The sequence below is a fragment of the Falco biarmicus genome, chromosome 6 (genome assembly GCF_023638135.1).
Source record: "Falco biarmicus isolate bFalBia1 chromosome 6, bFalBia1.pri, whole genome shotgun sequence".
Lineage (NCBI taxonomy): Eukaryota > Metazoa > Chordata > Aves > Falconiformes > Falconidae > Falco > Falco biarmicus.
Genome location: NC_079293.1, coordinates 1572513 through 1597759, shown reverse-complemented (window position 1 = coordinate 1597759; position 25247 = coordinate 1572513). Strand labels below are relative to the sequence as shown.

The 25247-nt window shown below is 41.8% G+C and overlaps 1 protein-coding gene across 1 annotated transcript; it reads right to left on the bottom strand.

The window, feature by feature from the left end:
* Positions 1-5308: 5308 nt before the first annotated feature.
* Positions 5309-9304, bottom strand: NDUFAF4 (NADH:ubiquinone oxidoreductase complex assembly factor 4). The gene is made up of 3 exons (XM_056344102.1): positions 8696-9304; positions 7785-7882; positions 5309-5620 (listed from the first exon to the last, which is right to left on the bottom strand). The coding sequence occupies exons 1-3, from the start codon at positions 8820-8822 to the stop codon at positions 5324-5326; spliced, it is 522 nt and encodes a 173-aa protein (XP_056200077.1). The 5' UTR covers positions 8823-9304; the 3' UTR covers positions 5309-5323.
* Between the last annotated feature and the right edge of the window lie 15943 nt (positions 9305-25247).

Sequence of the window (25247 nt, the reverse complement as noted above, 5' to 3'; positions counted from 1 at the left end):
CACAGCTGCACCCAAGTTGCCAGCGGTGGTGGCCTTTCTGCAGAGCCCTGATCTCCCTCACGTAAGCAGAGCTCCCAGCTTCAACTTTGCATTCAAGCTTGCAGTTACAGCAAACCCTGGCAGGACCATTTGCAGCTCATCAGCAACGGGATCCTTTACTCCCTGAGTGAACCCTGCTCACAGATGCGGCTGCTGCTGGGCAACTACTTCAAAAGTAGGGATTCCTCCAGCCACACTGTCACCTCCCTCAGCTTTCTGAAAAGCGGTGTCCTGAGAGCCTCAGTCCTACCAGATACAATGTGTTTTCCATTCCCGTGCAAGGAATCCCTAAGGAGATAATTATGGGGTCTATCCAGCCCCCAGTCACTTCTCTACTGGGTGATCCAGAACCACTATTGCCATCAGGAGGCCAAAACATCTCACCTAAAGACAGAGCTTCAGCAGTTCAGGTAAGCACACCCAAAGGGAATTTTGCACAACAGTGTTAGAAGAACCATCTTGGATTTATTTTTAAAATTCTCTTGCTGTCCACAGACACATCAAGCCCTGCTCTGCTCCCCAGAGCCGCAGGAACTCCCACAGCGTGCTGCCTCCAGTATGCTCCAGATGTGCTGCTGTTACCTTGTGTAAATCTAAGCCTCTGTTTCAGACCAAGAAAACTAATGTCAAGTTTCTACAATAAATTAATTTATGGGGTTTGGTTTTTTTTTTGGGGGGGGGGGGGTGTCTCTTCCCCCCCCCCCCCCCCCCCCCCCCCCCAGCAGAACACTTAGCTCTGATAACACAGCAGTACCTAAACTGTGAAAGGTTACAGAATTCATTAGACTTGTAGATTGCTGGAAACAGATCTAATAACGAGGCACTGACACAGTGTTTTGATCGTCAATAGCACATCATTCAGTGTACAACTGCTGCAGTCTGAAGTGCCAAATTCTATTCGCACATGAAGCGCACCTGCACTGGTCAGGCCTCCCCTGCTGTCAGGCTGACACTGGCACCACCCAATTAAGAACCAGAAAAACACCTGTTTAGAAAAGGGCTCCAGAGCAGAGCCATGAAATGTGAAGCTTCATGCATTCTCAAACATGAAAGCCCAATGCTCGTATGAAACAAGGCAAGACAGCTGCCTATTTAAACTTTTGCATTTTGGTCTTGCTTTATGACTGCTTGAGGTCTGACTCAATTTTTCAATACAGAAATAAGATATTCCATTTTGTAAGGTTAGTACACACCTCTCACATATAAACATCATTTTCTTTTCTCCTTGGGTAAAAAGAGGTAGCTTAAAAAGACTAGTTCCCTGTGCTGGAAGGCTAGAAAGATCACTTTTTGTACTGAAGTTCCCTCTGACTAACCTGCACACAAAGCAGAGTTAAAACTTTACTGCTTCACAGCTCCGATCTTGCTGTCTTGGCATCAGACTGCAAGAACCTACCTACCATTAATGCACAGTGAGACAGCACAATATTACTTAGTTTCACGTATCCCAAAAGAGCAGCTTTTGAAGATGTATGAAAAGCTACATCCCTTTTGAAAATCTGTCCTATTCACAAGCTGTGCAGAGCAAAACATGTGCTCAGTCCTCTCATCTTTACCTCAGTAGATGTGCTGCTCCTAGCAGGCAAGAGAGCTGTGCAGAGATATAACAGGTTGGTGATACTGAAAAGGCCGAATGCAACCAACATTTGCATCTAAGCTAGTAGAGACCAAGAGTGCAGCTGCATGCAGTTTTCATAGCAGAGAAGACTGGCTGGAGAAGGCTGGAAATAGACTTAACAACAGAACAAGGCTAGAGGAATGGGACCACGTCCCAGAACAGAACACACGGGTGAATAAGCTAGTGAGCTACTAGACTCCCCCTAAACAGACATCTTTTGGAAAAATTCAAGCCAGAAATTCCAGTATACCTGCTGGAATTCCCCAGAACAAATTCAATTTTATGTCTCACCAGGAACATAACCTTCATTTCCAAATGAGGCTCAGCCTGCCCTGTGTACTCACTGTGTCTCCGGTGCCCAAGGCAGCCCTGACTTTATTCAGTGGCATTTGGAAAACTGATGTAATAATGCCACATATAAAGAAGTTTGTTAACCGTGTGTCATTTACACTAGAAATGAAACAGCTCCCTTACAGGCTCACAAAGCTTTTACTCGCTACACATTTTACATTAATTCAGCAAGAACAAAGCAGTCTGAGTGAGGCAGGTTGTTCCCTACCAAATGTAATAATTCTATATGGTGGCCAAAAACATCTGAGCTAAATTTTGTGCACTGCATGCATGGCAATGAAATATGAAAAATTCTCCAGACACAAGTACCAGAAAACTGAATTGCAGGTTCCCACAAATTCCCCACCTTGTCAAAACAGTTGCGTGAAGAGTACCTTTTCCTTAAGCTGACAGCCAAACAGTTAAGGGAAAAGGATATGGACAGAAAGGGACAGAGACAAAACTAAGTTAGAAGTGTAAAGAAAATACCATTATTCTTCCAAGTAGAAATTGCATCAAAACCAGAAACTGGTAAGCAGGCAAGATAACTGATGAGCAAAGAGTCCCTTGAAACTGGAAGAAAGGAAAAAAGCAGTTCTAGAAAAGATGCAACAGTGAGAATGGTCTTGTCCCAGACATCAACCCTAAAGACAGTGTTATCTTCAAACACACGCTCACTTGAACAGAGCTTAAGCACACACCTGCCAAGGACCTTGCGGCTGGTTGTGGCTGGCAGCCTACAGAAGACAAGATGGTACTGTTGAGTCCCTGATCAGGGACAGTCATTTCCACCCGAGCAAAGAGAAAGATCCATGCTCCTGGATCTTCTTGTGAGTTTTGGGCAAGTAAAGGACTCCATGTCTGAAGACACAATGAAAGCTAAACATTCAGATTATGGATAATTTAGATAGGTAAAGGTACAGATTTTACATGATCCCGTACCATCAGCAATACCTACGTAATGCTGGTTTGATACTGCCCAGCAGGTGGGGCAGGTGACCAGCAGAAGAATCTTCGCGCTGACAGCAAACTGCATTGCATCTGATTTTCCTGAAGTCAATGAGCTGTGCTGGAGAAGTTCCCTGCTCCAGAGGAGCTTTCTGGGCCACCAGGAGTTCACCTGCATCCAGGGAGATGGATCCTTGGCCCACCTCTGTGCTGTGGGACCTGCCTGCGTTCCCACCGTGGACAATATATTCTGAGGACAAAATCCTGGCTCCAGAGAAATCAGGGATAGCTTTGCAATTATCTCATTCATCAATGAACAGGATTTTGTCCTGAAGTTATGAGTGGAGCATTGAATGTAATGAGCACCAAACATCCCAAAGCACGTGCCTGCTCAAGAGTGGAAGCAAAGCAGTAGTGTGCCATAATGCCTATAGGGACGTTCTGTGTGAAACAGGGTACTGTAATGGTGTAGCCACATCACAAGGCAGTTCACAAAGGCAGACAAAAGAAACCAAAATACATACCACATTAGTCAAGGAGCATAGTTGAGCTGTTGTCTGATGCTGACTAGTGAGTTTTTAATCAACTCCAATACCTAAGGATTAATTTTTAAAGAAGGAAAGCACAGTGTCTCCAATAATAACAGTATCTGTACCAAATGCATTCTACAGCTGTTTTCTGACTATTACCTTAAATACTACATTAGGATGAACAGTACTCAAACAATAAAAGTATTTCCATTACAACATTCTATAAGAATATTTTGTGGAAAAAAAAATGTAGTACATAACTCGGCTGCATTGGTTTCAGAGCGCAGCTCTGTCTGCGTTACATTACAGCAAGAATGACAACCCTATCTCCAATCCACACATCCAAAGACTAACAATTCCCAATTTTTATACAGTGCACTTAGCTGCCATCTTCTACTGAGGTATGGCATTAAGTACTTCAGAAATTAATCAAGCAAAACCTTGAAAACGCTGTGGCAAACTGTACTGTAAATACCTTGTTCCATCTCAGAGAAGTAGAAAAAATCTTGCTGTGAAATAGCAAAGCTGATCACCTTCCTTGGTAAGATACTTAACAGACTCTGAAATCTAAGACCTGGCAGAAAAATTCTTAAAAAGGAAGTTACATTGTAGACCTGGTACTGACTTCCACCCTCTTAATAAATTCTTTGGTGATCGGCACTAGGAATGTTAGTATCGCATATATTTTTTTGTGTGTTTCTTTTGAATGAAGCCAACCGTAACGCATTTTTAAGTATCAATTCTGATTACTGCACCCCCCCAGCTTATCTGGAAAACGTGAACCAGTTTTCACCACAGTATTAATCATCAGTGCAAAACTTCTTCCTTACCTATGCAGACCTCTATAGTCACAGTATCAAGGTTACAAGCCACCATCACACAGTTCGTGTCGTCCTTCGCTAACTGGAAAGGATGCTGTTCATCTCCAGGCTGGTAGCACGTGGGTAACATATTCTGAATGAACATGACTCGGATCTAGCCCACATTTGGATGTCAGACAAAGCCTCCACAGGAAAAAAGGGCTGTTGTAACAGGACAGGCAGACATTTACAAAGATCTACTAGTGGGTCCAATCAGTAGATCCAGTTGCATTTCACAGCTACCTGTTAAATTATAATATGAACCATTATTTCTCATACAGTAGGTGCCATCAACTGCTGCAGGAGACTGATGCTAGAGTATCATCACTTTACAAATTCACTGACAGACTGCACCTGGGGAGATGAGATAATTAAAGTAGATCAGAATAGAGTGTAAGAGGAGCTACACATCAGCCGTTACTGTTCCAGCACCAGAGAGAGGCCCTCTGGCTATTCACCACCGTTTTATTTTGACACAGCTGAATATCCCAAATGAGCCTGTGGTTAATCTTCTTTACAAAGTATAAATACTATTCCATTCTTATACCAAAAAAATACAGCTGTTCATATACACACAAACCTTGACTAAGTCCTTGAAAGAACACTGTAACGTGAAACTACAGAGCTAATACACACAGAGCTCTGCTTTAGCTGAAGGCCAAGAAGTCTCTGCTAAGAAAGGCAATCTGTTATGGTAAAGTTCTCACTAGAACTTGCGTGTTTACACTGAACTTTTAACATGCAAATGGGATAATCAGATTCATGTGACATGCTTTCATACAACTTATTAGTTATAATCTGGTTTCCAAAATATATCCTGTAATTGCTGCATGTAATTGAAGCCATCCAATACAGAATGGAATTGCTTGAATACATCTTACTGATATAAGGAAGCAGCCTTGTTGGATGACATGTTACAAACTCTTTTCAGACACTGAATATACTCAAGAGTAAAATTAAGACACAAGTGAAATCACAGAAGGTTTTGGTAATTATTTTTATGTTGGCTTTATAGCTTTTTTGGTTTCTTTAGGAAATTCCTGCACAGTGAAAGGAATGAAGAATTCCAGAAGAGAGCTGACATCCTTCAGTTCCAGACTGTATTCCACTGCTATTTTCTCTGCGGTCCATATTTGAGGATGAAGTTTATGATTATTAAGAAGCGTCAGAGCCTCCACAATGGAAATTTTGCCTTTGGGAACTTTCTTAACATCTAGCTCTCCCAAGTGGCCTAGTTTTGTAAGTCTCTTTTCCTCCTGTTTACATGGAAGATGTTCACCACCTCCATCTTCTACCTAATTGTGGGAAGGAAAACAAAAAGAGCTTAACAGAAATTCTGTTTACTATGCATACTGTAGCAGCCAAGATGTTTTCTTAAATATGGCATTTCCTATTAAATTTCCCCATTTTCACAGCATTTAAAAACAAATAATTTGCCAGCCTTGCTTCTTGATACAACACAAAGTGTCACGTTACTCCGCAGCCACTCTACATACAATGTCATCCCCCACCCAAATTCTGAAAAGCTACCATCCGTTGAACGGTAAGTATTGCACAGGCTCAGCAGCCCTTCACACAAGGCAAACTCCAGATTCTGGTAGCCAAATGTAAATGCAGATAACCTAATATCTGGTACTGATTCATGGCAAGGGAGGGGGAAAAAATTGGTATCCTTCTGATAGCACTGGAAATCTTTTTCATATAGTCTCTCTTCCCTTCATTTCTAGATTTTAGTTTTGCATCTCAAAGATATCCCTTCTTTTGCTCTGTCCAACGAACAAGCTTTGCTGGACAAAAAGAAACTATTTTACAGCATCATATGGAGTTTAATTCCCATAACTACTGCAGTGCTCAGACTGTTCTCCCAAGGCCCTTCATATTTCCAAGTCATTTCCAAACCAGTTCTGCATTCCCTTGTACTGCCTTTCATTAAGATTTAATGAGTGAATGACATTGCAAAAACACCACAATGAAAACCTTTCTTAAATTTAAGACAAAGTACCTTTACAGTTACCTGAGCCCCTAGCCATCAATTAGGCCACAGACACTCTGTACTAACTCACAAGCTGAGAAAGCTGATGTGGATGTTACAGCATCTACAACTGCATGTCTGTTTCTAAACTACAGAGGATGTCTGATGATGCTATCGGTTCGCCACTTCTTCCTTTTACTTTGTGCTAATACTGTGCTTGGGTAATGAACAGTGTTTCAAGCCTTAATGAAATGATCTGCCTGTGGGTATCTGCCAGTTCAGGACTCGAGAGCTGGTGCTCTTTCACTTACCACACACATACCAAATATACAGATAGGTATGTCCACATACATGACACACAAAGTATTCAGGAAAGGAAGGATGTGTTTGGATGAAGTTTTGCCTATTAACCATGCTCTACCCAACAACTGCAAGCAGACACACCACAAGAGCAAGCCTGGCATGGCAGCAGAGTAGGCACAGAATCAAGTACTGAGACTTGTTCCACTTTTGGCTTTTTCTCAAATCTCTCTTGACAGGCTTACAATGACTATTGAAAGATACAGAAATTAGACCTTCAGTGCTTCAAGATTAGAATCCTAACCTCTATTATGAAAATTAAGGATAGAGGTTACTTGGAAAGTTCAGGGAGAGACTGCAGAAATCTGTTTAAATTTTAAGTACTTCTAGTCTTGAATACAAGGTACTATGAAAATGGCAAATTTGAGAGACTTAGGAATTTTATTGCTAGATGACTAGAAAACTTTTATTACCGAATAAAGCAGCTAGAATAAAGTGTCCAATAATCCATCAGGAAAAACATACAAGCCATAATGTAGCATGGTGGAAAACAGGAGCCTGAACCCCAGTCTGCATTTTACTGGAAGGGGTGTGCTTTGCCTTCTAAGTCAAATACTGCAGCTATTGACAACAAGGAAACTGATCACCAAACAATCCCAAGAGGTTATGCAGAAAAAAAATAAGGCACTTCCTCAGCTGCATAAGGAAAAGTCTCTACACAGTATGACATTAACACCAGTAAAGACTCCACTAAAACATCAGTGTCTTTGTCCTCTAACCACATTCAGGCTCCCATAGTAGTTCCAATGTCTTTTCTTCTAACAGCTCTATGAGAGATCTCTGGCAAACTCCTGCATCTTTGCAAAAGGCTGGCCAACTGTTCTTCTGCCTTAAAGGAAGCAGAAGTAGGACTTTAGGTGAAGAACAAAGATCAATGTGGTGTTAAAAAGGAAGACTGCATAAGCATTTAAAAGGTTGTATAATCACAATCTGTCACATGTTCAAGACTCAGGGTCAAACAGTCAGTCCTACCTATATATAACAGTGATGAAAACATCACTTTTATCTGTAAAAAAAAGGTAGGGTTTAGGCAGTAACAGAGCATTTTTCTTTTAGACAGAATCTGTATCAAGTTTGAAAACCACAAAGCTGATGCAGGTGTGCCTCCTACAGAGGGTCATACTCACCCGCACAGGTGGATCTCTGGACTCGACATAAACATCTTTTAACAAGGTGAGAAGCCTATCGTCCTTCCTGTAAATTTCTTGTCGTATCTCTGGGTGGTCTAAAGGCAGCGGGGAGCAGAAGGGAAGGGGAAAAAAAAAAAAAAAAAAGAGACAAGCCAGATCTGAGTCGAACTGTTTCCCTTTTGTTAGTTATGCCAGCCTAACCACCCCCGTGGGCGAAGGCGCGGCCCCCGGGCCGCACGGTGCTTCTCCGAAGGGTTCGCCATGTAACGCCGCGGGACAGGCCGCCGCTGCCGCCGGGTGCGGGGCTGGCCCGGGCCGGCCCGAGAGACCCAGCGGCGGCAGCCCGCCGCCCCTAGCAACGGCCCCAGCAACGGCCCCAGCAACCGCCCCCAGCAACGGCCCCCAGCAACGGCCCCTAGCAACGGCCCCAGCAACGGCCCCTAGCAACGGCCCCAGCAACGGCCCCAGCAACCGCCCCAGCAACGGCCCCTAGCAACGGCCCCAGCAACGGCCCCAGCAACGGCCCCAGCAACGGCCCCTAGCAACGGCCCCAGCAACGGCCCCAGCAACCGCCCCAGCAACGGCCCCCAGCAACGGCCCCTAGCAACGGCCCCTAGCAACGGCCCCAGCAACCGCCCCAGCAACGGCCCCTAGCAACGGCCCCAGCAACGGCCGCCGCCGCCTGCGGCTCCCAGCATGCCCCGCGCGCCCAGCCGCCCCGCTCTCAATGTCACGGGCCCCGCGCCGCCCCGGGGCACGCGGCGGCCCCGCGCCCCCTTTCCCGCGCCCGCGCAGCCCGCCCCCCGCACCCGCGCTCCCCCTCCCGCGGCCCCGCGGCTCCGCGCCGGGTCCCACGGCCGTCGCGCCCCGCCGGCGTCGCCCCGCGGCCTGGCGAGGCCGGCACTCACCGGCCAGCTCGTCCAGGCGGGAGGCGGGGTGCCGCGGCGCGGGCGTCGGCTTCTCCTTGCTGATCTCGCGGCGGGCCCGGCTCTCCACGTTGAAATTCCGGAACACGCGGGCCAGCCGCCCGCCCATCGCCGCCGCCGCCGCCGCCGCCACCACCACCAGCGCCGCGCCTGCGCGGGGCGGCGCCTGCGCACAGGCTTGGCCCTGACGGAAAGGTCGGAGGCGCGACGCGGCCTGTGGGGCGGCGGCAGCAGCGGGAAAAAACAAACCCTAAAAAAGGCCGAAACAAGCGAAAACTACGGACGCGATGGTTCCCGTTTATTTCCCGGCGCCCCGGCGGTGTTTCCTCCTCTCCCTCAGCGCCGCCCTGGCCCCCGGGCCGCCCGCCGCGGCGGTGAGGGGCGGCGTGTTGGCCTTGCTGCGGCTTTGCTAAACGCGAGGGGGGCCGGAGCCCCCGCGGCGCGTCCTCCCCCGCCCGTGGGAGCTGGGCCCGCCGGGGAGCGCCCTCAGGGCGGCGGGCTGGCCCGGGCCGGCCCTGGCAGCCGCAGCGGCAGGCGCGGGGGCCGCCGGCTGGCGGGGCAGCCCCACGGCGCGGCGGGTCGTAGCTGTCGCCGCTTGGTGTGTCGGCGGGAGCTGGCGGGCGGGGGGAGCCGGGCGGGCGCCAGCCGCCTGCGGCGCGGTGCTGCCGCTCGGGTGGCAGCGGGAGCGAGGGGCCCTCGGCCTGTGTAACAGCTCACCCTCCTTTTAAATCTTTTTTAAAAGTTTTCACTTGGGTAATGGTAGCATAGGTATTTGGTGATGTTGTACCTCTTACTCCCGTTAAAGTGTATAGCATTTCCTTATAGACACCTCACTTCAGTGACGGAAAACCAATTTTGTAAGCAGGTTCATCTGAAAGACATACCAAACATGGAAAATCTGTATGATTCCCCAATACTGCTCAGAATCTGTGGGCTACACAACATTATCAGGGTGCAGCCCATCTCCTTCAGCTCAACCAAATAACCTTCCTTCTGACTCCTGCAAAAATTGCTAAACTCTGTTATGAGAAAGTACTTAGTCTTGAGCTACACAAGATAAGAAAGATAAAATTGTAGACAGAGGTGAAATTGTTGAGATTGAATCAGCAGTTTAAAGATTAAGGAAGAAAATGTAAATATGGAAAGATATAAAATCCTCCGAGGGAAGGGAAGGCAGAAAGAGCAACACTGAGGACTGTTAGCCTGTTGCAAGAAGCAATAGTGCCGGATGATCTTCTATGTGATCGCAGGGTCAACCAAGACTCATAGGGTGCCTTTCCAAAGGAGGTTACTTGTGACTTACTAATTCCAGCTGCTGTGTGAATTCATCAATAAGTAATTGTTTTATCTTTTTAAGTTGTGTATATGCTGTTTGCAGACTCTTTGTCTGCATGGTAATAGTTGCCTGAATTAAGTGACTTGGAGTGAGTGTTAACAAATGACAGAGTCAAAATCCAGCTTCTCACTGTGTTCTTTTTTTTTGGAAGGAAAACACGTCTTTTCTGCCCTCCCATCTGTCTAGTGCTTATTACTGTGGGCATGCAAAACTTGGGTTTTCAGAACTTGTTCTTCTACTAGTAGCGTTATTTAGTAGTAACGATGATGTGATAGTTATTAAGGCTATGCTTGAATATGCTTGAATACTGCATAATGAGTGACAATGTTTTGCTTAGAGGGAAGCCAAAAGACAAGCTGGTGGTTAAGAAAAGCCAAATAGATTTGCAAAGGCAACAGAGACACGGAGCATAAGCATGGTCCCTTGCTAGATCTCTGCTGTCTTGGGGAATCCTGAAGATGCAGTTTCTCCACTTCATTTTAAAGTCTCTCACTGTCTGTAGGAGAAGGATAGAAACATGTCTGCAATTTATATTCTCTGGTAATAAACTTACTGGCCCTATCTTATTTTAGGCACTGCATGTATAGTGATACTAAGAAGTTAAGTGGTATTAGTGACAATAGGAACATGGATGCTGTTAAAAGCTGCTGGACTGACTGGTAGCAAGTTCGCACATTTAGTTAAATATCAGTAGTCAGTTACTTACTGACTAAACCTATGTGCTTGAGTACAGGTTTTGCTGTTTTTGTAAGTGGTTGGCTTATCTGGTGCAGCTGTAATGGTAAAATTCACATGGATGCCTTTGGTGGTTGTAGACCTTTGGTGGGTGCTTTAGCATTTCTCTGAGATACATTTTTATTAATCTGTCTGTGGATGCAAGCCATTGGGCCAAATTCGGAAATAAAAGATTCTCCCTTCAAAAGCTAAGAACTGATGGCTTCTGGGATCAGACTCAGCACAGGGCTTCTTCCTCTGTAAAGCCTGAATGTGACTAACACTGCTGTAATATTTACTGACAGCAAAATAAATTCACCAGAAGGCAGTCAGTTAAAAATAAAGAGCGATGTCATGCTCTGCCTGTCACCTCCTATCACTGAGGATGGCACAAGGCTCTTCTTTTTATGTATAAGGAAGCACCAGAAGTACAAGATTTTTATTTTGAATAATCTTTCATAGACTGTAGCAAGCAGAAGAACTGAGATTAAAAAACTTTTTAAATTTTTTTTTATAATTTGGTATTTCGCCGCTGTGACCATGTTGATATTAAATATCAGTAATCAAGATCTTGGATTAATTTTTTTTCCATATAAAGTTATCTGCAAGTGTGATTATTAAAAAATGGATATGTAGTTCCTCAAAGCATAAAAACTGTATGTATTCAGCTATACAGCATTACAAATGGGATGCATTTTTCTTGAACCAGGAACCTAAACTTTTCCAGAGAATTTAAAAATACCAAAAGAAATAAATGAGTGCCTAAGTAGGGCTCTAACAAAACAGCCCATGAGAAGAACACAGGCTATCCGAGTGAGTTCCTGTGTACCAGCATCCTGTTCTCAACAGTGGACAGCATCAAACACATCAGAGGAAAATACTGTAACCTGCACAATATACCTGTGCCATAGGCTGCCACACTAGATCTCTTTTTAATCCTTTCACACCTCTAAGAGAGAATTTTTAAAACTACTGTGCACTTGGAAAAGAAAAACTACATTTGTGACCATTCTTTGAATCTTTTGTTTCAGTTTTTCATCCCAGCTTTGATTTTCTGTTGTGTTCTTAATTTTTCAAAAATTAATTTTGGTAGTTAACTAGTATAAAAGTCTGATTGATTTATTGAAAATTCCCTTTCAAGACAGGAGAATAGGATTATCTGGTGTTAACTTGTTTTGCTCTGAAGTACTTCTAAGGTGTCTCTGCTGTCTTTGCCATTCAGAAGAGCAGAAATCCAAGTGTTAGTCCAGATGGGCAGGCAATCTCAGTGAAGAGTCTTTGGTTTTGTAATGGGTGCCCGACTTCAGGATTTTTGAGAGGAGGCAGGTGAGGTTTGCTACGTGATTTATGGTCTGGGAACAACCCAGAGGTCAACAGCAGAGGAAAATTAAAAGTGCCCTTATGCAGCAGCAGCGTAGGTTTATATTTGATTCTGACCACGTTTTCTACCACTGATGCTGTTTTCCTCTTCTCATATTATTATTCATGTTTGTTCACAGTTTATGGCAGTCTGAAGAGATACTCTAGCAAATTCATGTATAATTAGGATTCAGGGAATTGTTTTGAGTCCTCTGTCCTGATTACTGGTTTCCCAGTAAATACAATGAGAGCATTGATCCATTTGTTCCTTATCTCATCAGTGTTAGGCAGAACCAGAGAACACAGCATTAGCAAGAATTGATTATGAGCCAAGCAAAAATGACTGTCCTGCAACTTTGTGAAGACAAACTCAAGAAAGAAGGACGTTTAGCGATCACTGTTGCCTTTCAGTGTTTTCTCATTGTTCGTTCACTTAATTTAGTTTGTTTCTGTGTTATTGGTGTCAACTGATCCATCTTTTACTGGCTTCTGAAGTATCTACAAATACATGGAAGGCTTTTACTTAGTTCCAGGCTGTGATCCAGTGTTACTGAACATTTGCATCTTTTCAAGGCTAGGTGGCTGCAGTGCTTTATTTACAAGGAGGTTTTGTCAGGTCCTTACGTGGATGAAGTTTATGGAGAGTGCATGGTGTTTACAGGCTCTGGCATCAGCCCAGACAGGTCACAGCCTCCTTGCCAGGTAACATTCATTTCAAAGGTGTTGCATTTAAATTCTCCTGTTTGACTGTGACTTGGTATACCTGATGTCATCTTCCAAAATTTTTCTGATATATCTCTGTTAGCAGGTTGCTTTGACTTGGAAATGCACAGTAGGAGCGAGCTTATTTGAGAATGAGGCAGCCTGGTACTGGAATGAATTAATTAATTGTTGCAATTACATGTGCATTTGTACTTCATTTTTACTTCCAAGGTTCAGTTCCTCATGCTCTTTTCTCAGTGGCAATACTAGTTGAGAGAACTGACCCCCTTATTCCTTCCTGTAACCCTGGCTTCAGTTCATCCCTCTTGCCAGAGCAAGGCTGTAGGAACTCGTCACAGTGAACAACATCAAACAGCTGGTCTGATTTAGTAAAGAAAAGAAGTCTTGTAACTTTTCTAAGCTGTATCAGTTACTGATGGTTTGACTGGTCCCACAAAAAGCTACCAGAAACACAGGAGGAGAAGCATAAAGCTTATGATAGGAAGAATATGGATACTTTGAACTGGTATTGCTGCCAGGTTTGTTGGTTGGTTTGTGAGAGGTTGTACTTTGCACCCAGATCGTTTCGCTCCATCAGTCACAGAAATGACTGTACCGGCACCAATGAGGGGGAGGTGAACCAGCAGTCAGAAGAAACTGGGTGGAATGGAGAGGTGGCTCATCTTGGGCTGGCTTTGGTGACGTACCAGAATTAGGCAAGACAAACACCACCACTTTGGGCCTGAGAAAAATGTGACCTAACATTCATGTACTTGAAAGGTAAGAGTTATGTTAGCTGTATTGGAAGGTCTGTATTATGATGATAAAATTGTCACAGAAAGCATTGTACAAATACAAGTTGCATGTTGATAAGATGCAGTGATGACAATCATTTTGCTGGATGAGCTACCTATATATTGTTGCAACTTTAGACCTTTGTACCTGTTCATTGGGGTCCTTGTTATTCAACTTGCTGAGCAAGCCCAGGTAATTCCCTGTTCTCTAGTAAGGTTTTCTGTACCCAGCAGAGACCTCTCATGAATTGCCTTCAAAAAGAACAGTCATTTTCTTTAGATGCTTTGACATCATAAAACTTACTCTTGTTTAGGTGGTGGGGTTTTTTTGCTTGAGGAATCCCATCCACATGGTGAGTTGATTTAGTGTTATATCGAGTAATTTTGTCTTCTGTTTGTATTTGTGTTTGTTGTAAATCAGTACCTACAAAACAATGTTAGTGAATGCTGATTCTGTTTGTAAAAGTGTTGATTGAATTTAAAGGATTAATTTACTCCTGCAAATACAATTAAAGATGTCCAAAGATGAAAGCATTGCTTTTTAAACAGCAAGTTTAGTACAACTTCCACCAGATCAATGGAGTAAATTTACCCTGCGCTTTACTGTCATCTGGGGAGGTGACCAAAGTGTGCACGGGTGGGACTAAGGTAAATGACGTGACTGACCTAAGGGACAGAGATGACTGAAGTGCATTTGGTGACCCACCTATCTGAGATAGTGACTAAGACCTCTTCTTTCCAGTGTAGCAAAACTGGGATGCACTAGGATGCATCTAGGGATGAACATGGAAATCCTTGCTTTCTACAGTGTTTGTTACTTGATGATCTGAAATTTGACTTACGTTCCTCTTGGCAAATAAAAGTGCATATTCTGACAGCTGAAAACCATGAAATCCAGGATTTCTGAATCACTGCACCACTTAGAAGTATGTACTGTTAGTCTAATTTGTATGAAGCATACTGATAAAAGCTTCTTACATTACATCTCTCTAATATTTTTTATCACAAAAAAAGTGAGTGATCCCGAGGTCTGATGTGGGCACAGTGTGTATGAAAGGCACAAGGAGAGAAAGAAGAACTTTTATTTTTAATCTATGATTATTCCAGGAAACGGGACAAATTGTAAACCAAAGCAAGCTGTGAAGTAACTTAGTTGTTCTTCTCAGGTCTGATCAGATCCAGGCTGATTTTGCCCACGCTTCTGCATGTGTTAAAAGTGTTTCTCTAAAGAAGCTGCATTAAAGTGACAAGAGGTTTTTTTCAGTGTGTTTGAGAATTTTATTTAGCTTTATCAGTTTATTGTGAAATTTTCCAATTTAACTCATGCCCTGCTGACATCTCTCTCGTGCCTGACTGAATGCTTCCCTGAAAGCAGGGAACCAGGAATCCAATCAATCCTTCCATACTGGAAGCCTCAGTTTAAGATAGTAACCTGCTTCCACCTGCATATTGAAGCATACTAGTTCCTATTTTATTTATTCCAACACTGCCAGCTGCAATTCTAAAAGCAACATACAAAAATGGAATCCCTCTACTTACTGTTCCCAACAGGGATTTCTCAAACAAATCTTTGAAGACAATTCTCTTTATGACATGTAATCTAGTCTTCAGTAAAGCTCTGACTTATCTCCAAATTTGGAAACACCTGCATGTGAACAAGAGTCAACATAATAATCCCACTCCACCTCTGTGGGGAAGCTTAACTTTTACACAAAGGAGGTAAGACCCGTTGGTTTTATCACATAAGGCTGCATGTGCCATCATCTTTTTCCTTCCGAATTCTCCACCCCTTCCTGAACCTAGATAGTCTACCAATTACTTGAAATTAGACCATAGATAAAAAGTTTGTGGGCATCCTGTTCTTCCTCTAATGTTTTGGGGTGTTTTTACACTATGCCAACATGTTTCTTTGCATTGTGTTTGCTGTATTTGCTCTGTATCAATATCTTTTTCTAAGTCTGTGTTATAAAAATCTACTGTGAAAGTAAGAAGTGAAACCCAAGGATATGCAACTGTCTTAAACTATAAGCACATCAGAAGGGAAAAAAAAAGTCAACACGGACTAGAGTGATACTCTGTTGAGACAAATGTCTCATAGTTTTTGCTAAAAAAAAATACTGAATAAAATCACTAACTTATTTTCTGGGAAAGTGACTTCTGTGTTCTTTTTGTGGAAAGCCAACAAGTATTTTAGTATCTGGCATGTCACTGAAGGCTGAGTAATGCCTTGGTCTAGGCAGAGGGTCTATTCCCCGCTGTGTTACTGACCTTCTCTCAGACCACGGAAATGGCGAACAGCAGGCCAGGAAGTTCTTAGGGTTTTCTTTTTTTTCCAAGAATGTAATGATCTATCCCTGAAAAAAATGGAAGATTGTGTTATCACTAACATCTGTGAATAATGTTTATTATTAGCAATGGATTAGTTTAATAATTGAAACTTTATTATAGTAAGTCAAAATAGCCACTAGTGAACGTGATCTTATTTTTTCCTTATGTGTCCAGATTGTAAGAAAACCTTGGTAGGAACTTTGAAGAAACCTTAGAAAAAAACTTAAGGTTTACTAATATTCTGAACCTGTTCACCAGCTCTGCGCTGGAATAGTCATTATCTGTTTCATGAACTGTAACACATAGAAATACATAACCTATATGTGTTGGTAAAATGCTATTCTACTATAATGTAATATTCTTCCCTCCCAAAAGGATATTTATATTTTCTCTGTATATTTTTAATTCTTGTTGATGCATGAATATTTATATGGGTATGATGCATTTTGTATACAGAACTTTCTAACTTAGTTTTATTATCTGTGACTTGATGTATCATGGGATTGAATTTCCATGCTTCTATAAGTAGTTGCAGAGCCAGTTTTATTTATTCCATTTACACTTTAATTCCATCCTTCTACAATTTGCAAATTGTGTATTTACAAGCACAGTTTATGTGAAGAACTGGAGTCTCTTATATTTACCTATGAAAAGCCAAATTTTGTGCAGAACAGGAAAGCCAAAATAACTTCAACAAACACTTCTAAAACCATTTTACATACATGAGTAAGATAAGTCTTAAGAAGCTGGAGAAGTTACAGTATAGTTTGATAGCTTAGTGGCTTTATCAGTGTTACGCTGGGTAAGTTGCATTAGAGTCCTCATCCTATGCCTGTATTTTTATAGATCTAAAAATCTACCTGACACACACAAGGGATGTTTTGCAAAGCTTCAAGGAATACCATACTGAGATTACACATCTTTCCTGGCTGCTTCCACGAGCCATTTTATGGATTTCAAGTTCTCTCCTTTCCAAGAAGCAAACACATCTACACTAATGGTGGAAGAGGCCTCTGTTAGGGGAAGCCACCAGACTGCAGAGCAAAGAAAATGTGAGCACAGGGTGACAACCTACAACCTTTAAGTAAAAGCCTTGAAATAAAGCAGAACATATAACACTGTATTACCACAAGATAAAATACAGACCATGATTTGAGGAATACATTATACTAATTTAGCATTTAGTCCAAGAAAAAATGACAAACCATCATCTAACTTTTCTAAGATACGCAGTTACCAGTGGAGTTCCAGTAGTCGAGTCTTGCTGATTCAGATGCAAACTTTTCTTAGATTTGTGATTGCATTCACGTTTTCCTGTATTTTAAATAGTAACTCTTCAGGGGCTGACCTTGAAATAGGTAAACCATATAAAATCTTATTGACTTCAGTAGCATTTATGCAGAACAGGATAAAAAGGAATGAAAACAAGGAAAGAATCCAAGGCTCTAAACAAAAATCTACATTTGAAATGTATCAAAAATTCTTAAGCTTGGGGTGTGATTCAGTGAGGGTCAGGAAAGAAATTCCTGAGGGAAAATTTTCGTAACTGTCAGCTGTAACCTACTATATGGGGTTTGGTTGTTGTTTCTACAGCTTACTCTGAAATATCCTGTGGAAGCCATTATTAGAGACACTGCTTTAGACAACACGTATTCATATTGCTGACCAAGGAAAAATAGACTTCATCTCTACTTGCCTCATTTACCATAAAAGATGATGCTTTCTTTGATTTAGGAATAAATGAGTATGGATTATTGCAACACATTGCAGAAAAATGCCTGTTGTAACAGGAGTAACGTCCGCTACAAAGGATTTGGTCTACACCTAATGCAGTAGTACTTATTAATGTATGTAAAGAATGTCTGGGATTAGATTAGTTCACAAAGGAGGATATAGTTAAGACAAATAATGCTGTATTGTTTTAGCTAATATTGCATTATTCCTAAATAGTATACTTTATGTACAATAACACAGAAAATGAACTACACTCTTAATACAGGTCTTCTGAGCCTTTTCATTTTTGTTTGTATATATCACCATTTACCTGAGAGCTTCAATATACACATTGTGTTGGTAGAGAATGCATTAGAGAAACAAGAAGAGGTTTCCGTGATACCAACACGTGACTACCAGTATAAGAGTTCAAATGGAAATCATTACTGAAGCTAGAGAGCCCTTTTGTGTGTCTCTTCTTTCCACAGTATCAAAAATCCGAGGGCAGCATGTGGGACACAGATGAATTTTGAACAATCACATTTACTAATTATATATAGAGATACAGCGTCTAAATATGTAAGTGTCAGGTTGCTCTGGGGGCTGCTAAAATAGACCATTAAAGAGGTCCCCAAATATTTAAATTACTACCTCTATGTACTAGAAGTTCATTTTTAGATTGTATAATAAGGACATGATTAAGCTTCAAAGCTCCAGTGTTATAACACAGACTTACCAATACTCCTTGAAGGCAGAGTTCTTTATGTAAGATAAGGTATCTTTGGGGTCAAGATGCAAACTAGCACGCTTTCCTATATACATAATATAATGCAAACAAAAAAACTCTTCTCAAGCATCGGTTCAGGAACTCTGTAGGTATTAACATACTTTTTGGCTAGAAAATTAACACTGAAAATGGGCAAGATTTCTTTAGTTGATAACCAGTTTGTCAGGATGACTCATGTTTTTCTAATATGGATTAAGGAATCTAATTCTCCACAGAAGGCTATAATGATGAGTGAGAAGAAATGATAAATTCCATACGGACAAAACTGCTAGATCCTGTTTCCAGTAAGTTACTGACAAGAAGCCCTGTGAGCACTTTTCCGTGGGATCGGGCCTCAGCATCTAACAGCTGCCTTGAGATGAGGTTCTCTGCTGTACCTGTAAGTAGCAGGAGTCAGCCTGTGTATCACTGAGATTTTAAGTAACTCTATACACGGAGTTACTTGAGAGGAGATGTCTGCTGGTGGCCTGTCGGATTTACGGCAGCCACGCTTCTCTCACCAGAAGGACTGCCAGTCTCTCTTCAACAGGTTGTGAGATGGGCCAGCTGCACACTGGCATAAAATCTCTTATAAGACTGTAGAAAGTGTCCCTGCAGGGCAGCTCTTTTCTTCAGCAGGGGGAAATTCACTTCTCACCCCAACAACAACTGAGATTTTTAGATTTCTGCAAGCTGCTTCTGCACTCTTTTACTCTTTGTTCAGACATTGGAGGGAGCATGAGAAGTTATGTGTTTTTCTTTAATACCCTAATCCATTTGGAAAATGTGTGTGATATCATAATGGCTAATCACTACAATGATGCAATGTTTTCTTTTTCTTACACCTCTGTGGGTGTACCATAGACTGTCTTTGGGCATGGGAGAGAGAAGCAGAGCTACAGCCTGTTCATACAGGAGACAGAACAACATCGATCTCAGAATCTGTTCTCTCTCTCTCTCTTCCTGTGCTGAAACGAGGTGTACCAGTGATCTCCACTAGCAAACTGCAGCATACTCTGCATGGATATTCTCATAAAATTAACTTTGTACAGTTCAGACTGTTGCAGATAACAGTAATAAAGCAAGGTATATTTTTCTCTTTTTGATGAGTGGATGATATTGACCACTGCCTTTTTTTTTCTGTTGGTTCACATATATTTCAGGCCCTTCCATCATTTCATAATACAGGTTAGAAAATGGAGTGGAAAGTAACACTGTCATTTTTAAAACAGTAGTTACAACTTTTGCTGAAATTAAATATATATTTTTTCAAATGTGTTTTGTCTTCCTGAGGCATAAATGAATAAGGTGCTTTTTTTGTAGTGCTGTGTATAAATTGAAAATAGAGAGTAAAAGACTGAAGTATTGTAAGCAAATGTATAAGTAAAAGCTATTATGGCAAACTGCAAAAATGTGTTTCTTGTTTCCTGACAATACTTAAGCTCTGAAAGGTTTAAATGTTAATACTTTTTGCAACTTAGCATTTTATTAATTAATTCCTTGCCAGAGAGGATCATACTTACGTTTTCTTTATTGCTTTTGTAGACTGGGAGTTGAATGGCAACAATATTTGTTTTAATGCTAGTTTCAGCCAGTGTTTCTGATTTTTCAGGTTATTTCCACTAGGAGAACCAGATGATAGCTTCAATGACTTTTCTGAAGGAATCTTGCTTACTTGAGTCCTGTTTCTTTCAAGCGATATACATAAAATCCCTTGTTTTCTGAACACAGCAGGAAACAGGAGATCGTTTCCACACTCAAGAGTTTCAGGCCCCTACCAGACAACAGTCACACACACGCACACACATAGACACAGACATACAATTGTATGCTTCTGTTGCTTTTATGGGCAGGAGGGTCTGTTGTCAGCTATAGCTCCTGCTGTCACAAGCCAAATGTTTCATTTAATAACTTCCATAATGTGTCTCCTTCCCTGCTGCTTTTTGTCTCTTCCTCTCAGATGTACAGAGCTACCCCTCCTGACAACTCTCAGCCCTCCTGGCTTCAGACCAGATTGTTCAACTTCCACTCCAGGTTTGTCATTCTGGTGAATGATTCAAGCAATGACTGCTGTGATTTCAGATATTATAAAAAAAAAACAAAAAAACCAACCAACGAAAAAACCCAACAAAAAACAACAGTATTTGTAGCTGGAATGGAACTAGGTTATCACTGCTACTAAAATTAAATAGGATTTAGACTTTTTCATGCATCAAAGGTACATCTCTTGAAAGTCAGATGCAGTCTGCCTTTTAGTGTCTCTTGTGCTGTTAAGACTTGATATCTATCTGAGCAGGCAATGTGCACAAGGTGCCTGGTTGCCAGAGTGGAATGCATCATCCTGAAATTACTTTCAAGTGTCTTTTTGTGTCCTTACCAGGAGCAATCTAAGGCTGCAGTCTAATGGTGCATTGTCTCTAAAGGAGAATCCTTCTGCTAGTAGCCACCCATCAACCCCCTTGCAAGAAGGGCTCCTCTGCCTGCAAGGTAAGCCAGCTGAACTCACTGTCTGTGCAGAAGACCATTCATGTTGTTTTTTTTTTTTAAAAAAAAAAGTTTTCTGTTTGAAAACACAAAGCAGCTGGTTATAAATTGGTGTTATATACTACCAAATAAAATAGGTCAAGGAGCATTCTTTGGCCCTCAGGTCAGTTAGCACATGAAGTCCACATCAATACATATAAATCTTTATTACTGCTTTTTGTCCATACTGTTACATACCCACAGCTGATAAGTTACTGCAGTCACATGCAAATGCTGTTAGTAACCTATGTAAGCACTCCTCAATTTCAGTACAAGTTTGGCCAGGTTAGCCTAAAAACTGCTGAAGATACAACAGCATAGCTATGTGCTGTGATACTACTATCATTGCCATTTATCAGAACACAGTAAAATGAAGTGTGCTGATAAAGTAGCATTTTTTGCCTTAGGTATAATTGCAATTTCAGTACCATTTTTTCATTACAGCTATGCTAAATTATTATGATTGGGTTGTGTTGTGGTTATTTTTGCAATCCCAACCAAGATATCTATGTCAGCAAAAGATTTTAAATTTAAATAAGGAACTCAGACTTGTCTGCATCCTAATCCGGTTGCATTTTCAATTCTTTTTTAGTAACATAAAGGTATGAACTGTAACAAGCAGAATCACAAGAATACAAGCTATATTTTCCACTTTGGGTTACTCAAAAGCCATACCATCGTGTCCACATCTTAAGACACTTAGGTGGCTCTGTTAGTACAGTCCTTGCAATTTCTGTGTGTTCAATTTTACAGAACCTTACAGGTATGAGGGTACTTTATACACTTTTTACATGGTGACAAATGCAGACACAGCTATGGAAGACCAAGAACCATCTATAACAGAGGACTTAGGGGCCTAAATGGGATTTAGAGGGAGCATAAGTAAGTCCGGATTGGTGACCCTGAAAGCCACCACTCAATTGCTGCTTAATATGTCATTCATTTTTTTTTGCAGATACCCCTTGTTTAAAAGGGTGAGTAAGCAGCATAGCACATATGTCATCCTCAAGTACAATCATAATCCAGAAAGTGGCTGAGGGATTTTAAGACTTTGGTATCCAAGGCAGGGATGTTATGTCTCCTAATTTGTCAGTGAAGAGAGAAGGACTTCTAACTGATGTGCTAGAAATCTTCGTCCTACTGACTATATGAAGTATCTACATTAAACAGACTGAACAATCTCTTATATTCTAACCTTTGGGGACTAAAATTACCTTCCTCTAGCACGCACCATGTATCAGAAATGCCAAATTCCTCTCATATCTTGGTGAGTGTTCTTCATCATGCTGTTGTCATTCATCTCTTATATGCCAACGTACTGGGATTTCCATATCCTCTGATCCCTCTAAAATAAGCCTTGTTTAGGTCTTTTGGATATGGTATTAGAGGGCATATCTAGAGCCTGAATCCTAAAAAAATGATTTATTTCCTCTCCTGAAGAGAAGATCCTGAACTGGGGTTCCTCAGTAAAAGACGAGTGCTGTCTCCAAAAAAGTATTTCCTATAAGCTCTTGCAGTCGGTGTCTTCTATTGGAAACTCTAGGCTGATTTTATGGAGCCTAGATGAGTAGTGGAAGAACTGAGCATCCAAAAGCTTGTCTTGACTCTTCTTGACTATGTTAGACTAGTTGATACAAAATATGTTTCCATATGTACTGTTTGTTGACTTAAAGAGAACTCATTAGGAGTACTCTAATTTTGAGGTTTAAGTGCCATGCGTGCAGGTCTCTATGTCCAAAATGAGCTCAACAGACTTAACCTGAACTCCAGATAAATGTTAACTGTCGATCTGTGAACCCATCAAATATTCCATTCAGGGTTAGGCTTGTTGGTGATGTTGTGTGAGGTTTGGGTTTTGGTGGTTTGTTTTTTTGGGGTTTTTTGTGTTGTTTTTTTTTTTTAATATAAAATCTCTTTGATTGTTTTGGAGTGATAAAAAGAGATATATTGTGTTCTGGACTAGTGTACTTGTAAAAATCCTTGAATTACAGAAGTTCAGCTCCAAATACACATATACGTAACTACTCCCACACATACTGAATAGAGTAGCATTTAGTATACCTAAATCTTATCTCAAGATAAGGCAAATCTTGTGCCATATGGAGTAAGCAATCTATGTAGTATTTGGTGTATAGAGCACTGTTTCTTGTTTTTCATCACAATCCAAATGGCAGAAGGTATTACAGACCACCATGCATGCAGCCTAACCAGTCGAACAAATTGTTGAGGAAGCAAGCACGGGCCCTTCAGAGAACTATGCCTGGATTTCCCATTTTTGGGGCAACTATACAGCGATCTGCTAGAGTGGCTTTTGCAGTATTCAGATAACTTCCATGGCTAGGTAACGTCAAGAATGGCAAAAGACAAAATGTACTAGTAAGCTTGGGCAAAAGGATATATTTTACAACCAGCATGCTCCCTATCCCTGCTGGCATTTTCACGACATCCAAAGTAAGCTAATTTGCATACATGTGGAAATTGCATTCACCTTCTATCACCAGTTAGTTGCTTGATGAAAAATTACATCCTATTAGAAGAACAGACTTTTGTTAGAAAACTAGCTACTCCAGATTTCAGCTGTTCCTTAAGTAAAGAATTAAGCACTGGAAAGTCAACCTGTGAGGGTTCAGTCATACTGTGTTAGCTGAACCTTTGGTCTGACCTAGTACAGCCATGCTTGTGTCACCAGCATGATTATGAAAGCTCTTCTCCACTGACTTAACAGCACCAGCCACGCACATGAAAATAGCAGGCTTTCAGAAAATAAGGTTTCCATCTATCTAGTGACTGTGTCAACTAGAATATCTTCTGTTTCCAGTGCACAAAAGCTGGCAAGGTGCAGGGGACTCAGACACTGAGGTGCTGGAATAAGCTGAGACCTTATATCACTGGTATCTACAGTAATCAGTATTTTGGGAATCTACCTAGCTCTTCCTGTAACAGTTTATGAATTCATTCTCTGACAACATGAAGCCATACAGGACCTTCAGTAATGCTCTAAAAAACACAGAGAACTGTTAGAACACACACTGAAAAGGCTGAAAGGCTGGTAGGATTTGCAGAAGTAACTTAAAACTTAGTAAACCCAAAACCGTAAGTTCACGGTGCAGCAGCCTACAATAACCGATGTCTGCAAGTGCTTTTGCATGGCAAAAAACTGGAACTCCTTGATACAGTTATGGAATCAACTATTCTCAAGGTAGTGCCTAGAAAGTGAGTAGACCCAGGTTAAGGAAGGCTAAAGCCAATGTGCTACACAGGCTTGTATTTCTGTCACATGCTGTGTTTCTAATGTGTGCCTGCTACTTCTTGTTCTGCTAGTCTTCAGATGTTCTAACTTACAGGGCTTTATGATTAAAGAATTAAAAATCATTTTATTAAACTAGGAGAAAGGAACTACTGGTGTGCATAATTATTTTGTTTGTAATGAACATTCTAGACTGTGGCAAATTTTCTGCTAGATTAGATATTCAGGTAATTTGGATGCCATTTCAGGCTCTAGAGCTTGCCTCCGATAAGGTCCTTTGTGTAGCTCCCGCTTCTTTCTTAATGGAGGGGACCTGCAGCCAGTGGCTCAAAACTTTGTGTTACTTCAGGCTTTTGAAGGCAGCACAGTGAGGTCAGCTCTGCCAGCTTTAATCGTGGAAGGGAAAATAGAAAGTCCTTTGGTTCTGCAGACAAAGGTCAGTAAGTTACTTATATGAGCTCTCCCTCAGTTTCTGACATCTGCATCCTCCCTCTTATTCTTATCAGGGAGATAATTGGTTGTCTAATGGTCCCAGAATTAAAAGTGCAGAAAACATTCAGTCATTCTTTTGGCTCTTCGCTATCTCCATGCTACTTTCCCTTGTAGGAAGGACCTCAATGTACGAAAAAGCTGCAGGAAGAGTGATCTGGAGAGGCTGTGGTTCCTTAGGTACACTGGTTTTGAAAACAAAGGCGTGCAAAGTGCTCTACACTGAGTCCTATGCTTTTGTTAAGAGACTGATGGTGCCAAGGCTTGCACCAGGCTCAATAAAGCATTGTATATACAAGCTCATCCATCACAGTGGAAGCAGCACTGCAGGAGTGCGTGGTCTCTCTCCCTTTTCCTCCTGACTGTTTTCCCCAAGGCTGTACCCCTGCTCTTCCTTTGCCAGCCATACATGATCCCTTGCATCTGGTCAAGGAACTTCTCGTACATTGGAGCCTCCAGCCTCTCTTGCAGCAGCCACATGCTAAATGCAGCAACCACATTTTCAGAGTACTGGCAGTAAAATATGATTGCTCTGTGTTAGGAATACACCTCCTACTTCACAG

Bases quoted from the DNA above. Each gene is read 5' to 3' on its own strand.
- NDUFAF4 (XM_056344102.1), bottom strand. From the start codon at position 8,822: ATGGGCGGGCGGCTGGCCCGCGTGTTCCGGAATTTCAACGTGGAGAGC. The intron at 7,883-8,695 runs GTGAGTGCCGGC...CGCTGCCTTTAG, and splicing joins CCGCCTGGACGAGCTGGCCG to ACCACCCAGAGATACGACAA. The intron at 5,621-7,784 runs GTGAGTATGACC...TCCCACAATTAG, and splicing joins CCAGAGATCCACCTGTGCGG to GTAGAAGATGGAGGTGGTGA.